General features: G+C 56.0%; 1 protein-coding gene across 1 annotated transcript in view; it reads right to left on the bottom strand.

Moving 5' to 3' along the window:
* Positions 1-331: 331 nt before the first annotated feature.
* Rspo4 (R-spondin 4) overlaps positions 332-19060 on the bottom strand; it is a 34401-nt gene continuing 15672 nt past the window's right edge. The window contains exons 2-5 of the mRNA XM_005320633.4: positions 8022-8210; positions 7310-7450; positions 4609-4794; positions 332-1927 (exon numbers count right to left, since the gene is read on the bottom strand). Coding sequence (XP_005320690.2) covers positions 1821-1927; positions 4609-4794; positions 7310-7450; positions 8022-8210 — 623 coding nt within the window. The 3' untranslated portion in view covers positions 332-1820. The remainder of the gene's footprint in view (positions 1928-4608; positions 4795-7309; positions 7451-8021; positions 8211-19060) is intronic.

The raw sequence follows: 19060 nt of genomic DNA, 5'->3' as shown, positions 1-19060 counted from the left end.
CCCCGCCCCCGCCTGACCCTCAGACAAGCCGTAAGGAGCACACATGGATTCCTGGAGCCACTTCTGTGATTCAAGGGGCAGAGAGGTGCTGGGGACATGGTGTCGCCCTCTCCAGCCTCTGGATGAGCCCACTTTTTGACAAGGGCTGGGAGCGGCTGCAGGCCCCTCCTCTTTTCCAGCCTCCCTCCTCCAGCTGAAACCCTCCCCTGTCCCCAGGCACCCTGACCCCTCTCACCAGAGCATTCCAGCGGAAACCACCCCACATGGTTTAGATTCTGCTACTCCAAACTCATTAGCATCATGGTTTTGTAACTCCTGCTTGATGCCCAAATTTGCAAATGCAAATTTTTTCTTTTATTTAAAAAAAAGTTGGGGTCTTAAAACAAAAAAATGATAAAGCATTTCAGAGGCACACACTTCTGCAGACGGGAAGCCGGTGGCCTGGCCAGGTGAGGAAGGGCTCTAGCTGTCCTCAGGGAGGCGAGATGAGGGGAGTGAGGGCCAGGTAGCAGCAGTGCTTGCTGGGGACCCCGTCTGCCAGGTGGAAGGCAGGTGTCTCTGTCTTCGGTGGAGGAGGTGATGTTTCGCCAGTCGAGGCTTCACCCCAACCTGCAGCCTCTTCCTTCCCCACCCTGGGCCCTTGGGGCTCAGACTCTTTCTCTGCCCCCCTCTGCTCCCAGCTGCTGGACCCTGTGGCCAGTGCTAACCAGGAGACCTGTCTGGGGGTTCTGGGGAGCAGGGCCTGCTGAGACAGACTGACAGGCAGTGAGAGCTTGGTCTAACCTGGAGCCTCCCCCAGCACACCTCCTTCCTGGGCTGTGGGGTGTCGCTGTGAGACCCAAAGGCTCGGGGGTATCCGGGGGTATCCCATGAATGTGGGTAGGAGGGGTCTCCTTGGCTTCTGACCCATCAATTTCCCTCCTTTCTTCCCTGAGAGATCCTCCAAGTTTCCTCTCAGCTCTAGATGCGCCCAGCAGGGCCACCGCCAAGAGCCAGCAGAACATGTGGTCCCCTTGGGACTTCCCCGGGCCTCCATAGTACAGCCGGCAGGAGGCGGGGGTGGGGACGAGTCCCACTCGCTTCCATGGCTCTTCTGGTAAGAACTGCTCGTTCCCCCAGCAGTGACGCCCCAGCGGATCCAGTGCCGGGTCCCTGGAGGCCCTGGGAGTGGTCAGCTGGCAGGGATGGGCCCCTGAGGAAGGCCCTGGGCTGAGCTGGTGGGCTGCAGCAGGGGCCCCAGGAGCTCCCCCAAGGCCAGCTGGGGAAGGTGTCCAGGCTGGGCCCCAGGAGGCCCTGCACCTCCTCCTGTGGGAGCTGGTGGCTGAGGGGTGTGGAAATGGCCTCTCGGGATTGGCCAGGGGACAGAGGGGTCACACCCTGGGTTCTGGGGGCTCCCTGGTGTAGGAGCTCACGTGTGAGGACTCAGGTGGCCTGCCCGCTGTTCCCTTGTAAACTGCCTTTCTGCCAAGGTGGGGTCAGGACGGGGTCAGGGAAAGATCTAGAGAAACCTTGAAGACCTTCTTAAAACTTCTATGAGATGCAGAGAGCGCCCAGGGGAGGGCGGAGCGTGGAGCTCTCTCTAAAAACCTGTGTGTGTGTGGGGGGGGGGGAGGAGATGTTGATGGTGGAGAACAGGGAAAAAGGAGAAAAGGGAAAGAAAGGGGGAGAGGAGGAAGCGGGAGGGGAGGAGGAGGGAGGGAAGAGGAAAACAGGATGGAAGAAAACAAGGGGAAAAGCGAGGTCGCCCCAGGGAAAGGAGGCGGTGGCCGAGCGAGCAGGGGCGGCGGGGAGGGCCCGCGGAGCGCGGCGCCGGTCACTGGTCACTGCGCCCCGGGCTGGCGTGGCCTCCCGTCGGGCCTGCGCTCCAGCTTCCGGTCCTTGCGCGGCCGCCCGTCCTTCCGGCCCTTCTTCTGGCGGGGGCTTCGTTCTGCAAGAGAAGCGCGGGCCTGTCTGTCCGTCTGACAGACCTGATGGACGGGGCGCCCTGCCCAGGCCCCGGGGTGGGACACTCGGGCTCCGGCCTGCAGGGGGCGCTGTCCCCGCAGCGCAGCGGCTGGGGGCGGGGGGGGGAGGGCGCTAGCGTCAGGGACGTCCCCAGTTAGGCCTCAGGGTGGCATCTCGGTGGCCTCTGGGTGCCCCCTTGACCCTCGCACGCGTGCCCACCTACTGTGGACGGGCTGCGTGCTGGAGACAGCACCCGTAACCATGTCCCCAGTCACCCCCAACAAGGGGCAGCTTCCTGGTTGACCCCCTGAGTCCCACCCCCTGGATGTCTAATGTGAACATCCCACTGTATGGGGCGGGGGGTGGCCGAGGCACAGCTAGGAGGCCAGTGGCACACCCTGAACTAGAGTTTCTGGAGTCCAGTCCTGTGCTTTTCCTTCTAGGTGGCACACTAGGGCAGAGGGGACAAACTGAGTGACCATCGACCAGATGTGGGAGACACGGACATAGTCCGAGCACGGGCTCTTTAAGAGCATAAGGGTTTGGGCGTCTCTGCTTCCTCTCCTCCTGGCCAGCCCAGTGCCGGCTGATGAACTTGATGACCTTGACCTTGGAAGGGAGCCCCCTTCCAAGGGCAAACAACAGACAGGATGAGGGGAGGGCAGGGTATTCCTTTGGTGTCAACTGTGTGCCCATCTTCTCCCAAGTCAGGGCCAAAGCTCCAGCTCCAACTCACCTCTCCGCAGGGCAGTGTCAGGGTCACGCGCTTAGACTGGGCTGCCCCTTTCTGGGGCTCCCACACCCACTGTGAGTGCTCAGGGCCACTGAAGCCAGGCTCCCACTCTCCGCTGCAGGCTGTTAGGGCTGGGGTGAGCACAGCATCTGGGCACAGGCATGGTGGGTCCCCTTGCTGGTTTGGAAGTGGGGGAGCTGGGTGGCTGGTTTGGATCCTCATCCTGACAGCTGCCCCTATCCCATTGGTTCATGCACCCACCCGCCCATCCCCCCACCCTCCTCACGCAGCCAGCCAACAAAAGTTAACTGGACACCTACAGGCCCCGTATGAGGCACGAGAGAGATGAATGTGCACGAGGTGGGCAAAGACTGGCTGTCCTTGGAAACCGTGGTCTGGTGAGGACACAGGCTGCCACGGAACCAGCAAGGCTGCTTCAGAAAGGTGTTTATGCCCTGGTGTGAGGGACCTAGAAGAGTTCTCTGCAGAGGAGGCATCCGAGCAAAGACCCGGATGGTTCAGGGAGCCACCACGGGTCATGAGAATCCAGGGAGCCGGATTTACCAAGTGCAGCCCCCAGCATGTGGCCAGTGTGGTATGCCTGTCCCCGCTGCTGCCGCTGCTGCTGCTGCTGCTGCTGCTGCTGTGGTCATCCAGGGAAGAGATCTCGGCTTGCAGCCCCAACAATCCATCAGCTGTCAGCTCTCAGATCCGTGTGAGGTTTAGCCACAGTCATAAGGGCTGTACAGAATTGTCGTCTGTCTGTAAGCTGCTTCCCTGGATCTGGGGTATCCTTGTTTCTTTGGTCCTGTCTCCATCTCACAGTCACCACAAGTCTTTCAGAAACCAGGGGTGTCCTGGGGTTCGGATCCTGGTTCCACCCTGTCCCGGCAGTGTGCCCTGAGTGGCCTGCATCGGGTGTCTCACCCTTAACCATGATGTTAAATTCCTCTTTGCACGCACCCATCTGTGTTGGAATTCCAGGTCTACCTTCACCTGACAGTGAGTCCCAAGTGACTCAGCCTCTCTAGCTAGGTCTCCATCTCCTCATCTGTCAAAGGGGCATATTTAGAATACCTACCTCATAGCATCATTATGTAGGTTAAATGAGTCAACAACTGTAGAAAAAATTAGTGCAGTGGCCTGGTACGTAGTATAAGCACAGTTAACATTGCCAATTCCCTATTATTGGTGTCCACTGTCACATATGCCCTCCACCCCTGCACCCCCTCTTCTGTTTAAATCCGTGGTTCCTAATGCCTGCCCCCAGTATTTGGAAATCTGTGCAGGGTGTTGGCTGCCTCAATGAAGGGGGTGCCACGGCATTCAGTGGACAAGGATGGGGGTGCTGCATGGGCAGTGGTCCCCTATTTCCGCTCCACCCTCATGTTGCTCAGAGCTGAGCTGCTTCATGTGAATGCCGAGCATCTGGGACACTTTCTCTCGTGGAATATTCTAGGACTGTCTGTGTGGCATCAGACAGTGTGATCTTCCTCATCACTGGTCCCCATTTGGGAAGCCACAACTCTGATGGCCAAGTGCACCCTCCAGAGACACGGGCCACAGCCGTACCCACACTCTGATTCTACTCCCCGAGTGTCCTCTCCTATGTGGGGCCAAAGTGCTTCCATCATGGAATTTCATTTCTTTCCCTTTTATACTCCAGTTAGGGAACTACGCGGATATTCCAAAAGTGACCTGTGTCAGTGGGTCACATTATCCATGAATTTCATTTCAGATCAGTAAACAGCAGGTTCCAAAGTCCGCGTGATGGAAAGGGGAGTGGTCAGTGGGGGAAGGGCTGAGTCATCTTAAGGAAGGCGTGGCTGCTGGAGGACTTCACCTGGCTTTGCAGGTACCACCTGTGGGGACAATGTCTCAAGGCCACTAGACATCACGGTGCACTCACCCACAGGCAGCCCTGCACTCACCTCCTGGGCAGGGCCTCTGGAGGGGACATTTCCTTGACTCAGACAGCAGCTGGCAGGTGGCCGTCTCCTCCTGCCCGGCCCGGCCAGCCTCTCGCACTCGGGTCTCCAGGCCCCAGGCGGAGCCACAGGTCTTCCCATTGTGCGTGCAGGAGCTCCAGCTGCCCCAGGGGCCCAGTTCACACTCCTCTGCGGGGCGAAGGGAGAGACAGACAGACAGATGAGGCCTCTGAAAGCGAGGGCCCTCCAGTCCCAAGGTAGGGTCTAGGGTTCTGAGGACACCGTCTCCATCTGCATTGGCTCAGTCTGTCGCTAGGAATGGAGGGACACCTTAAAAAAATATTCTAATATTCTAAAGAGCCTGGGATGAAGCATGTGGAGGCTTGCGGAGCCTGCTCTGGGCCCAAAGCCAGAGAGAGAACCTTGTGGTTTTGAAGGAGGCACCCCAGGGGAGGTGACACGCTCCTCCAGCGAGGGAGGGGAAGTCCGTCTGCAAAGCCCTGGCTCCCTGTGCTGGAAGCCGGGTGGCTAGAGTGGGGGTGAAGGTCCAGAGGGGCGGGCGGAGATGGGGCTGGAGGCTGGCTGGGAAGCCTTCCAAAAAAGACACGGGTTTTGCACCTGATCACCTGCCTTCCATCAACCATAATGTAGAAGCTACCCAAAGCTGCTGTGAGGGAAAGTCAGGTCACAGACATGCACTTCTTAATAGAGGTAATTTATTTACACATGCACATGCGCATGTGCGTACACACGCTCACAGTTCTTTTTTCCACATTTGACTTGGAGGAGACACAGAACACAGGAGGTAGTTGTGAGTACCCCCATTTTGCAGACGGGGACACTGAGGCCTGGAGTAGTAAAGGGCTTTGGTTGGGGCTCTCGCACAGCAGGTTTGAGATGCAGCGGGGCCCAGAAAGCAGGTTTCCAGAACCTAGGATGTTGGTCCCGACACTAGATACATTCTGTGATGAGTCCAGAGTGCCCATGTGCCACTCCAGTGCCGTTGTGGGCAGAGGGCAGCTGAAGACGAGGCACACCCAGTCTGCCTCCTGGAAACTGTCACCAAAGACATCAGGCCAGGAGGGCCACATGCTCAGTGCACCAGGGAGGCACAGCCAGCAGAGGGGACGCGGGTCGCAGCCTGGGGGACCAGGAAGGCTTCCTGGAGGGGCTCCTGAACTGAGTCATTAAGTGGCACGTTGTGGGGTCGTCCAGGCACAGGGAGGGCAGGAGATGCTCCAGGTAGAGGGATAATCCCAGCAAGGTCCCCAGGGTGATTCCACCCGGGACTCTCCTAGAACGGGCAAACTGGAGCCCGAACAGAGAGGAGTCGAGTGAGGGAAGGGGAGAGGCTCCAGAAGGGGCCAGACTGCCCAGGCTAGGGCGTGGATGTTCTGCCCAAGGTCAATGGGAGCCACAGAAGGGCCTTGAGCAGGAGAGAAACCTGAACAGACTATCGTCTTGAAACAGTCACACTGGCAGGACAGGGAGCCAAGGGAGGGAGACGGCAGAGGGTGGAGATGTGGGAGGTGGAGGTGGAGTGGGGGTCAAGGGTGACAGGTGGGCGTGTTTGGGGGCTTTCTGCTGCTTCAGATTTTCCTCTGAAGTTCTGCCACCAACATATCATGCACTAATTCTCCTGTCTCCCCGCTGAGAGACCCGCCCATGAGAGCAGAGGCTGCTTTGCTGACTCAGGTCCTATCGCTTAGGAAAGAGCCTGGCCAGGGCAGGTGCACTAGTGATTCCTAGGTTGAGGGGAGGGTGACGCCTGGGTCATGGGCGTGACCACCCAGGACTCTTGGAGCTGCTTACTGATAGAAGGAACCCAGGGGAAGCACAAGCTGGGGACAGGGAATGAGGAGGAGCCTCCAGAGGGGCGGGGAATAGGGAGGAGCCTCTAGAGGGGCGGGCAAGGGGGAGGAGCCTCCAGAGGGGCGGGGAATAGGGAGGAGCCTCCAGAGGGGCGGGCAAGGGGGAGGAGCCTCCAGAGGGGCGGGGAATAGGGAGGAGCCTCCAGAGGGGCGGGGAATAGGGAGGAGCCTCCAGAGGGGCGGGCAAGGGGGAGGAGCCTCCAGAGGGGCGGGCAATGGGGAGGAGCCTCCTGAGAGGTGGGGAAGGGGAAGGAACCCCCAGAGGCAGGTGGGCTGTGGGGCTGCTGCTCAGGGGGACAGGGAGTCGGGAGCCCTCTGCGGCTGGAAGGACCATGACCTTGTGCCCGGGGCCGTGCGGGCAGAGATGCCTGGTTCCGGTCAGAATGCCAAGGCACAGCCCGGGGTAAGGGCGGACCACTGCGGGGTTTGATAAGCTGCTGTGAGTGAGTAAACGGAGCAGCGATAATAATGACATTAGCATGCACCGGGCTTGTTAAGCCCCAAGTCGCAGCAATACATTTAATGTTCGTAACATTTAACTCATTTAATTCTTCAGCCTCTCCGTGGGGTAGGTTCTGGATTCTACTGTGATTTTCTTTTTAACCTTTGGAGAAATCAAGGGACAGGGAGCATAGTGACTTGCTTGAGCTCACTAATGGGCAGGTTTTAAAGCGGGCGTTTGATGGAGATCTGTTTGATTCCCAAACTGTAGCTCTCCCCAGATCACCCGCCTCAGCGGTGCTGGGCTCCCATGGCCACGTGGCCTTCTGCCATGTTAGCTTCCTGGTCTCTGGACTCCTCTCCCCACGCCCTGCTCCAGGGGCCCCACTCACCCTGGCACTCGCGCGTATTCTGGTGGGTCAAGGTGCCTGGTGGGCAGCTGGGCAGGCACTTCCCCTTGTACAGGTAGAACCGCCGCTTGCACCGGATGCAGAAGTCCTGGCTGAAGCAGCTCTCACAGGTGGCCCCACATTCTGTAACAGAGTCAGGGACAACCCCTGTGAGGACTGCTGTGGGCGGGGGACCTCGGGAGTCTGCCTGAGCAGCCCCGGGTTAGGTGACACTGGCTCAGGACTCAGCGTCGCCTCTGAACTTCAGACTTGGCAAAGTCAACCTGGACTGCGTGTGAGGAGCTTTCCCTTTCTCCTCTGAGCTGAGGCTCAAGGGACTAGCGACTAGCTTGAAGTCACACAGCAAATCTAGGCTGGGAGTGAGGACCCCCAGGCTCTATTTTCACCAAGGGTTGGAGAGAGAGATGATTTGTCCCAGGTCACAGCAAAAACAGAGTTAAGAGGTAGGACTCCTTTCCCAATTTGAGCTAATCCCAGAGAAGGTGAGTAATTGCCTAAGGCCACACAGCAAACTAGAGCAGGAGTCACAGGGGATTGGCTGGCGTAGGGCCTCAGAGACTGTCTGGAACCAAGCAGGGATCCAAGTTTGGCCTCAGTCAGATTCCAGCTCCCCTCTGGATGTGCTGGGGTACAGGGTGGGACAGCACTGCCCAGAAGCCCACCTCCAGCCCAGGACGAGACAGGATCCACGTACTTTTGCACCTGTTGACCTCCTGGCCGCGGATGCCGAAGAAGCCCAGGGGACAGTCGTGCACGCACTTGCCATACTGGCGGATTCCTTCCCGGCGGATGAACAGGAAGAGCCTCTGCTGGCAGGTGGAGCAGCCATTCTCCTCTGAGCAGATGACACAGCCCGTGCAGTTACCCCCCAGGCCAGTGCCCACTGCCAGCCAGACCAGGGAGGAAGGAGGAGGAGAGGGAGAGAGATGGTCAAGCCATGTGTGAGCAGCTCAGACGGTCTCCTTGGGGTATTAACTGGGTGCATGGTACCCTAAAAAAAGACTACATTTCCCAGCTTCCCAAATGTGGCCATGGAGTGCAAGGTAAAGCACAGTGCATCTAGAAAGCCGCCTTAAAGAACGAAGGGGGTGCCCTTTTGACATCCCCTCATCTTGTCTATTGGGTGGAATGCTGTACGAGACCAACCTTACACATGACTGAGTCACACTCCTTGGCTGGGTGCTGAGGCGCTCAGTCACAGAAATGGGTGTGTCCTGCTACAGCCCCATGGGTGAAGCTACACTCACCTGCTCCTTTGTAATATAACCCCTTGCCCTGTTTAGGATAGAATCTTCCATGGAAGTGCCTTGTGTGTGTCCCCTTCCTTTACTGTGCCCTTGGGTGTGGCCTACCCAGGTGTCAGTCAACCTGCTGACAGTGGACATCATGAAGATAGACTCAGCCCCCTGAAACCTGACCCCTTGCCTCATTTGAATAGCTTCTCCTCAATAAAAGGGGTCAACGGTGCTCTCGCTCTCTCTCTTCCTGCGGACCCTTAAGGTCAGAGGAGCCGTCATAGCAACCCCAAAGAAAAAGGTATTCGTGTCTCTCGTGTGGTTATTTTGTGCAGCCCAGTTAGCCCAGTTTAACTGGAGTGACCCCTGAGCCTTTTAGTCGCGAGAACAGAAACCCGGCACAATGTGAACATGATGGTTGGAGCACGAGCAGTCATTTTGGGTCATAAGGTGAAATCCCTGCCCTGAGGATGATAGAGAAGCAAGATCAAAGGAGCCTGGGCCTCTGAGGAAGGCAGAACTCCTGTACCAGCATGACTGTGGGGCATCTGCAAGGAGGTGCTGGCCTCTTCTGCTCCAGCTGGACCTAAGCCTTTCAGATCTGTCTCCTTTCCACACCTTTTTGAGCACAGAAAAGTGGCCAGGAGAAAAGGGCAGAGATGAGAGCAGAGACAGCAGCAGCAGAGGCCGCCTGACTTTCAGGGAAGGCACAAAGGGGCTCTTGGTGGCAAGGGCACCTTAGAGGAGCCAGGCTGGCATGGCTTCTGCTGCTGCCTCACACAGGCTGGTGGCTGGCAGGTGCCCTGCAGAAAGAGGCAGCGGTGTAAGCCCCTGGGGGTAGGAGATGGGGGGAAAGTGAAGGACAGGTGGCTTCCTATAGGAAGCAACCGAGGGAACATTAAACAGCTTCACGTTCACCCCCCACCAAGGCCACACTGTTTAATGAGCTGATCATTCATCACAGCTCCCTGGTGCCACCCAGCAGGGGACATTCTTAGCTCTCGCACTCTCAGCCTCTCTCCTGTTCCTCCCAGTGCCCCATCTTCCCTGTGGAGGCATCCTCCTGGGTGCCTGTCCCTGGAGCAGGAACCAAGGAGGCCCGGCCCTTCCTCAAGTCAGCAGAGGGTGGTTCCTGGTGTGGCCAGGACACACAGGGACCGGGTCCATGCTGGGGGCAGAGCAGGCTCTCAGCCCATACCTGTCTGGGACCTCTGTCTCCCCTCTCTGTCCCTGGGATGAGCATGACCTTTCCCAAACCTGATCTTCAGCCCCCCCGAATTCATGAGCCCCCCAACTGATGCTGCTGATTACCTCATTTCTGTTGCTTGCAACTGAGAAGCCTGACTAAGGCAGACAGACACATACAGTAACTAATATGCACCTTCATTCTCTTGCTCTAGAAAGGAAAACTCTAACAGGAGGGTAAAGTGGTTTGTTTTTTTTTTTAATCTCCCAAACTGTAGGCCTGCAGGGCCCTGAGAACAAAGAGAAAGTGTGACGCTTTTGAAAGAGGGATTCCCAGGACCCGAGAGAACCACATCCACAGATTTTAACAGAGCCCAGTCTTCCCACTCACTTGGTAACACATTTTAAATTCTGTGATACCAAAGATGGCTCAGGACAAGGGAAACTTTTGCTTCTGATATGCATGGAAAATTTGGGGAAAAATCTAGCAGTGTCTAGTAACTAGAAGACGTGCCTCTTCAAATACAGCAATTCTACATCTGCTATAACCCTTAGCACATCACTAGCTCCTACCTACAGAGCACAGAGTTCCTCCCTGGAGCACTGATTCTGCAGGTCTTCAGAGGGGCCTGGGAATATGCATTGCTATCAGAATCCCAGGTGATCTTATCCGCTGGTCCAGGGATCAATCACACTTTGAGAATCACTAGGCTGGAGAAACTCTTTTATATGTGCACAAAGATACATGTACAGAGATGTTTACTGCAGAATGGTTTAATAGCAAACAATTGTGAAAGATGAACTCTCCAGCAAAAGAATAAATTCTTGGTGGTGTAGTCACATACCACAATCCAAACGCCACATACACAACCCAGTCATGATACATGACTGAGGTAGAGTTACAGTTATCATTGTGGCCCCAACTCAAAGACATGCTGAAAGGAAAAGCAACTTGCACCATGAATCACGCAGTAAGGACCATTTCTATCAAATTCAAATGGCTTCAGAACCACACTTTGTAATATTTGTGATACAGAAATGTGCGTGGAGAGTAAAAACCACATAAGGGATGAACACACACTGAATTCAGGATGGTGGCACCTCTGGGCCCAGGCATCGGGTAAGGGATGGGAAAGATGACTAGGGATTTCGTTTTATCTGTAATATTTCATTTCTTAAAATCAGATGCAACAGTGAATTTTCATTAATTTTTTTTATTCTTCACTGTAGGTATGAAACAGTTCACAACAAAAATCCTCTTAAAGGAAAAGCATTTAGCCCCTCAGGCGCCCTTGAGCTGGGGAGGACCACTTTCTTTCTCTCGTTTCTTCCCCAGATCCCCAAGCCAAGCTCTGCCTCATCCTCAAGCTGAGATTTGGGGCAAGGGAAGGGGGCCAATTCTGGAGAGTGGGCACTGCACTAGGTGTCCCCTGTGTTCCTTCTCCCTGTCTGTCTAAGGAACGGAACTCTGATTTCTAGCGGGGTTCACGCAATTCAAGAAAGACTCCATTTCCCAGGCTCCTTTGCAGCTACACGTAGTCACATGTCTTAACTCTGGCCAATGGGAGGCGAGTGGGCGTGCCGGGGCAACCCCAGGAAACACTTGCGCTCTTTGCTCCTGGCTTCTTCTGCCGGTCTCGCTGCATGGTCGGTAGCCAGAGACGCGGCAGATTTGGGGGTACAAGGGCCTTACAGAACTTTGTCTGAAACTGTCCCTTCCTCGCCCTCCTCTCCCTTTTGCCTTCCGCCCCTCCTTTGTGCTGAAGAGACGCTCTCCCTCAGGTTTCAGTTAACTGGCCGAGGGGGTCAAAGGTCCCCACAAGAGGACATACCCACCTCGGGATGACCGAGGCCCGGCCCAGGACATAGCCTTTCTGTTCGCGGTACCTCTTTTTTCTCTTAAAAAGCGTTTTGCGCCCTGAGTCCCCAACGTTAGAGATTTGGGGTGAAAACAAGCCCCTCTGTCTTCTCCAGGGTTTTGAATAAGACCCTATTTCTTCCACCAACTCCTAGCTCCCGGATTTTTGGTCGCTACAAGAATAGCGAGCAGCAGAGACATTTGATTGCCACAACATCACGGTGCAATTCCACCAGCCCGGGACTGCTGCTGCAGAGATTCTTTCATGGGACTGGGAGGAAAGCGTGGTCATCCTGTTTGGGTTACTGGGTCTTTGTGACATAGAATGATTGATGGCAGGTCAGAGTGACATCAGTGGGGACCAGGGTGCCCTCCTCGGTGCCTCAGCAGTGTGTGTGCCCCCTGGAGCCAAGATGCTCCAGGGCACTGACAACGGGCAAAGGTTCCCGTGATTGACTTGAGGTGATCTCTGTCACCCCGCAAAACAGGAGTTCAAATTAACGTTCAGTTGTAGAAAAACAAGGTGGTGTTTCCTGCAGACTGAGTTCGTGGACCGAGATGCCATGACATGGGTGTGTTGGCCATTTTTGCAGCTGAGAAAATCAGGCTCAGGGAGGTAAAATGCCACCCTGGGTCATGCAGAATCAATTGGGGCAGGGTCCCAGATCAGTCTGCCCCACGGAGCTCTCCTGGAGCATTTCGGGCAGAGCCTGGGGCAGCAGGGGTGAGCCACCCAGGGCCTCTGACCCCAGACTCACAACCCGACGGGAAGGACACAGAAGTGAGAGCAAAGAGGCTGAGCTAAGGGACCCGAGATCAGGACAAGGCAAAACTGTTAAATTGCTTAAGAGGTTAAGTATCACTGAGCCTTATCCCTGCAATTTCACTGGGGACCCAGTTGAAAGGGGTGCAGCCTTCCCCAAGGAAGCCCCAGTTAGGCGACAGCACTATTTATGGAATAATGACTCAATGTGCTGAAGGCAAGAGACCAATTAAGACTTTTCTTTGACCTCGGAGGGTATCAGTTTGCGCGTGCGTGTGTGTGCGTGCGCGCCGGATGGATCTTAACATTTTGAAGGGAGGTGGCTGTCTCCTGCTGCATCCTAGGCCTGGCAGTTGGTAGGGTGCCCTCTAGTGCCACCAAGTTGTAATGGCATCTCTGACAACTGAATTCAACAACCAGAAACCTCCCGGGCTCCAAAAGATGGCCTTACTGGGCCTTTTATCCCATCTCATTAGAAAACCCCAATGATATCCGCCCAGGGTCAGGGTGTAGCTGTCATTACTTTATTTTGATAAGTGATGACAACTAGAATTCGTACAGTACTGCTCTAGAAAGATCCAAACTCAGTGGTTCTTCAGTTTGATCATGCATCAGAATCCTAGGGAGGTTTACAAAGTATCTGGTTTGGGTCTTGGAATGTGCATTTTAACAGGCCCCAAATAAGTGTAATAGGTATCTGAGAGATGTCTTCTCTGATCAGTCTCCCTGCCTTGAGAACTGGTGCTAGCAACCATGCTTGTATATTATGACCTTGACCTTGACTGATGGCTCATCCAGGCTGGTCCATTAGTTCATCTCTCTTGAGATTGATTGGAGGATGATAAGGCAATCATCTGGACTGGCCTTTTGACCTAAGGACAGTCCCATGTGGGAAGGACAGCCTGTACACATTTTCCCCAAGGTAAGGTGGCCAAAAGACACCAGCAGGCCCCAGCACCAAGTGAGCAGGCCACTCACTTGGCTAACAGAGGCTCATCCTCCATGCTCCCTGACTTTGAGGTTCATGTGGGGCCATCTCCACTCTGGCACAGGTCCCCTTGGCCTCAGTGGCACAGGTTCAGATACAGGCATGTGTCCCAAACAGAGCTGGTCTTGGAATTTTTGCTTAAGTCAGTAGGTGAATATGTTTGCACATGCATGTGTGTGTATGTGTGTTTCTCTTCCACCCTGTGGATCTAGAGGATGTAGATCAGAGGTGGTAGGTGACACCACACTAAGAACGAGGCCACACACACAGCAGCAGCAGAGCCAGGAAATGAAGACAGATTCCAGAAAGAGCCATCTGCGCACGGATCTAACGCAGGCAACCCAGACCTGCTTGACTTTCCTAAGCCACTTTGACTTAGATTTTCTGTCACTTGCAACCAAATGATTTCTGACTAATACAGAAGCAGAGAGAGAGACAGAGAACAAACAAATCAGATGCAGAAAGAGAAGCAACAACCAGAAACCTCCCGGGCTCCAAAAGACAGACACAGCTTCTGAACACCTTCCAGTCCCTCCCAAGGCTTGGCCTGCCCCGTGGCTCTGCAGAAAGTCACTTTTCCACTTGAACTAATTCTGTTCTGTCAACTTACAATCAAATGCACGGAGCTCACTAGATAGGAAACAGATCATCGAGGAGCAGCTCTGCTTCTACAGGATAGAGGGGACTGGAGCTCACCCACCTAACCTAGTGTCCCAAGGAACCCGGGGGTTCCAGGGACCACACTTTGAAAACCACTGGATCCTTCTCTACCTCGGGAGAATCCTGACCTCATCACTGCTCTCCTGCCCACTCAGATGTGTGCTTCTAGATAAAAGCCTTTAAGCTCTAATTGCAACCTTCTGAGTTTTCTTGGGGCCTCATGAGTAGACGGCACCTTATGTAACTTAGCAACTGTCTGCCATAACCAAGCCCATCTTCTCCAAGTCCAGATGCCAGTTGGCCCGCTATGTATGGCCCTGCATGGCTCCAGCAGCTGGAGAGGCTTGAATGACATCTGAGTCACTCGTCTTTCCCCAAGCACCCAGGGGGATGAGCTGAGACTTGGATGTCCACTTTAGAGAACGATGATCATGCGGACTTGACAGTTTCCACAGCAACGTCAGCTCTGCACCTCTGACCGCATGGGTTACCCGCCGGGTTGAGTGATCATTCATTCATTCAACAAGTAGTTCTGGACCTCTATCGTGTGTCAGGTCCAGGGTTAGAGGCTCCCTGGCTGTTGTGGCTCTGCTACTCTACTGTGCCTCCGTTTTTCAAGCTGTAAAATGGGGATAGTAGGGCTGGGTTGTGGCTCAGCAGCAGAGTGCTCACCTAGCACGTGAGAGGCCCTGGGTTTCATCCTCAGCACCACATAAAAATAAGTAAAATAAAGGTAAAGGTCTTGTGTCCAACTAAAAGATAAAAATTTTAAAAAATGGGGATAATAATGCTTACCTTGCAGGATTGTCATGATTAAAGGAGAAGTACACGGAAAACTCTTGGAGCCTAGCACATGGCAGGCGCCCAACACATTGGAGCGTTGATATTATGTTGAAGGGCAATGTGTTTCTGCCTGCAAGGGTCTCAAAAATCCAAAACAGGTGTCACGGTGCAGGTGCCCAGGTGGAAATTCTGGCTTTAGCACTCATCAAGTGACCTTGGACAAGTCCCTTTATCTCTGAAGGTCTCAGTTTCCCCATGTGAAAAACTGTGACAGCAACAGTTGCCAATGACTCAGAAAGTGTCCTGCACATAGTAGGTGCTCCTTTAACACCCACACTCCCTTCCTGCTCCCGCCCTGTTATGATACACAGTGGGACCGGGAACCACCCTCTGTCCCCTCCCTCCTTTCACAGAGGCCAGAGACACTGGTGAAGCTGGAAGGTGAACAGCAGGGACCAAGGACATGAAGGGGGAAGAGTCCCTGGCAGAGACACTGTGGGCTGTCTTGGTTTTGGGTGAGAGACAGGTTTATTCTTTTTGTTTGGTTTTGGTCCTGGGGACTGGACCCAGGAGCGCCTAACCACTGAGCCACATCCCCAGCCCTTTTTATTTTTTATTTAGAGACAGCCTCTCTCCAGGTTGCTCACAGCCTCGCTAAGTTGCTGAGGCTGGCTTTGAACCTGGGATCCTCCTCCCTCAGCCTCCGAGGCCATTGGGATTACAGGCATGTGCCACTGTGCCCAGCTAGGTTTATTCTTTCTGTTGGGAACAAGGAAAGATTGTTGCTCTTAAGACAAATCCCCAGCCTCCCGTCAGCCACATCCTGAAAACGGGCCTCAGCACCTTGTTTTCCAGGAATCGGGGCCTCAACATTTGCAAGTGACCTCTGTGTTCTTTTCCTTGTGGGTGGATCTAAAGTCACCTCTGCCACATCCACTTCCACCCTGCAGCTCTTCCCTGGAGGGGTTGCAAAGGCTGGGGGGAGGGCACCCGGGACCCTGGGAATGACCTGTTACCCCAGACAGCTCCCCGCTGCCGCCTGGCAAGCCTGGGACGGGCCTATCCTCGCTGCCCAGGCCAAGGCCTCCAGCCCCACTCTTTAGGACTCATTTGGACAGATTGCCAATATTTATAAAATCAAGAGATTTCAAATAAAAAGTTGGAATTCGGATTTCTCTGGAAAAAGCCAGAACATCTGCCAACGCTGGGCCTGCATCCTCGCAGGGCAGGATTGGCTGCGGTTACGTAACTGGAGGGTGCTCGCTCCAGCTAGCCGCAGACCTCCCACTCCCTCTTGTGCTCCTGAGGGCAAGGGTCACTGCTGATCCTTCTCCTGCCTGAGCTGCCTCCTGCGCCCTCTTCACCCCTAGGAGCTCATTCTGCCCAGCGGGGACTCTTGTTTTTTTATTTTTCTTCAGACACAGGCCTTGCTACATGGCCTAGAACTCCTGAGCTCTCGCAGTCCTCCTGCCTTGGCCTCCGAGTAGCTGGGACTACAGGTGAGCCCCTGTGCCGGGCCGTAGGAGTCCTCAGCCTTGGGCAGGCACCAGATTCGCCCAGAGCTTGTGGAAAGCACCGCGCTGGGCCTCCCTGCAGACCTGCTGCTCTGGCCTCCCTGGGCCGAGCCTGGGAGTCTGCATTGCTAATGGGTTCCCAGGGGATGGCGATGCTGTTGGTCCCAGAACCACACTTTGGAAACCCCGAGTGTGGAGCAGGGTTAAAGGTCAGACAGTTTGGGTTCCAATCCCAGCTCTGTCCCTTAGCCCTTGCCCATGTGACCTGGTACTCCTGGGTGAACCTCTCTGGGCCAGAGGTTTCCCACCTGTCACCCTGCTGGCAGGCTTCCAAGGCATGTCGTGAGGAGCCGGGCGGGGTCTGACCGTGTGAGAGGGTCTCCATGACATCACTGTTACTACGGCGACCTTCACCACCTGCCCTGCCTCCACGGGCATCTGAGATTCTGGAATGCCTTGGACCATCAGTGCTTTTTCTTTGACGCCAACATTTTTTGGGGTAGAGTTTCTTCGTAATTGGGGTGTGCCCAGGGAAGCGCGTCTTGCATGAGAACATCATTAGTTCTGGTGGACTCAGGATGTCCTACAGCTGTCCTGAAGGGCTCCCTGGGGCTGAGAGGGTGAGCGGGCAGAAGGACCACTGCCCCTCGCCCCAGGGAGTGAGCCTCCGAGGACCCAGGCCCTGCCTGCCCCGTCCTGCTCTGTCCTTGGGGAGGATCCCGAGCCACACAAGAGGGCCCCACACAGGCAGCGCCCGGCAGCTCACCCCAGCTCCCTCCTGGCAGTGGGGACGCCTGTCACTGATGACCAAGGGAAATAAACAACATCTGGAGGCCCGCCGAGACAGCCACATCTGGGAGGCAGTCGCCACCACTGGGGGCTGGCTCAGAGGGCCCCCGGCACATTCCCGCCATGGGGGCAGATTGCGCCATGCCCAGCCAGGGGTGGGTCCTGGAGATGCGTCCCCTGAGGAGACTCCAGGACACAGAGTGCGAGGCCTCTAGCCCACGGGCCTCTTCCCAGGGCTGGACTGGTGGTCCCTGAAGGGCACATGTGCAGCAGACGGTGATGGGGTGACCTCCAGCCTTGCTGCCTCCAGCCAGTGCCTCCCGGGTGCCCCCTTAGTCCCCATGCCGAGCGACAGGCCTTGCGAGCCCAGCTGTCCCCGGGCTGGGCTGAGGCCACTGCCTCCCGCAGGATCCACGTGATTTTAACATTTTAACGGAGGCAGGAAGGCTGCCCAGGAAGGACAGGCCGCTGACCTTTCTCCCGCCTTCTTTCCTCCCCCCAAGAGGTCAAGGGTGCATTCCACCAGGAGGAGAAGCCTGGGGGGCAAAGCCAGCCAGGTACTGAGGGATGGAACCCAGGGGCACTCGAGCCACATCCCAGCCCCATGTTGTATTGTACTTAGAGACAGGGTCCCACTGAGTTGCTTTAGGTCTCACTGAGTTGCTGAGGCTGGCTCTGAATGTGATCCTCCTGCCTCAGCCTCCCGAGCCACTGGGATTGCAGGCGTGTGCCACCGCGCCTGGCACCTCAGGTGATTCTGACGTGATGTTAATCTGAGGGTCACCGTTGGCCAGGAGAGCAGCAGAAGTAGGTTTGAACCCTGACTCTACCATGCCCTCTCCATCACTGGTCCATTGAAAGCCAGTGTCTAAGACAGACTCTCGCTGGACTGTCCACCATCCCACCTCTCTAAGCCCAGGGGGAACAGCAAGAGCACCCTGTGTGCCTGGGGGTGTACGGGCATAGACTTGTGAGATCCTCAAAAATCATTCTAGGGGTCGTCTGGCTTCCCACACTGCCATGTGCACACAGTGAGCTCAGGAGTCCAGGGTTTAAAGGTGGGTTTGATGCAGAGGACCAAAGGCGGGGCCTGCCAGTCCCCCACCTCCAAGCGGGTGGTGTGGCTCCCGGGCCTCGCTGTGGGACACTATTGTGACTCCCCACTTCACAGCTGGGAAAGCAAAGGCTCAAAGACCGAAAGTGCATGTGGTGGAGCTAGACTGGACCCTCGCTGAGCGGACCCCGGCTCCACCAGGTCCCCGCACCTGGCCCTTGTGTCCTTTGATGGGCGGCGGGGGGGGGGGGGGCAGGTTGGGCTGATATTTGGGAGGGGCAACCTGACTCCTGTCACCACCCATGGGAGGGTCATTTTCCCAAGTAGCTTGAGTTGGTTACAGTCCTTGCTGTCCCTGGAAGGAAGGACAGGGTTGGTGGGTCCCCGTGTGCCCCAGGACAGTGGCAGGCGTGGGGTGAGACCCACCCCTAAAGGACCCTGGTGTCCGGGGCTGAAGCTCGGAGAAGGCCTGACCCCAGCCCTGGGCCGCCCTTGTCAGGCCTTTCTGGGACCCGCGTGGGGACAGTGCAGGCAGAGCAGCTGCGGCACCCAGCTCCCTCCCAGGGCGACCCTCCGCGTCCCCCTTGCTGTAGGGACCCGCCCCGGACCTACCAGAGGGACTCTGCCCGCTACTGAGTCCTCATTGGGGGAAGAACATTTGTGCTCCTGGTGGTGAGCGGCCCAGAGCAGCCACCGTGTCCTTCAGAGGCACTGGATGGGGGAGGGGAGGGGCCGGCTGCCCTGGGATTCCTGTCACTAGTGCACTTTGCGGGAGGCAGAGGAGATTGGACCCAGGGGAGGGAGCCAGAGCGCTTCTCCGGAGAGCAGCACCCGGTTATCCAAGAGCACAGAGCTGTCACCAAGCTGCCCTGAGTGTGAAACTCACCACAGCAGTCTGTCTCTG

The sequence above is a fragment of the Ictidomys tridecemlineatus genome, chromosome 5 (assembly GCF_052094955.1).
Source record: "Ictidomys tridecemlineatus isolate mIctTri1 chromosome 5, mIctTri1.hap1, whole genome shotgun sequence".
In the NCBI taxonomy this organism is placed as follows: Eukaryota; Metazoa; Chordata; class Mammalia; order Rodentia; family Sciuridae; genus Ictidomys; species Ictidomys tridecemlineatus.
The sequence above is the reverse complement of the archived record's forward strand: the minus strand, read 5'-3'. Positions and strand labels throughout refer to the sequence as shown.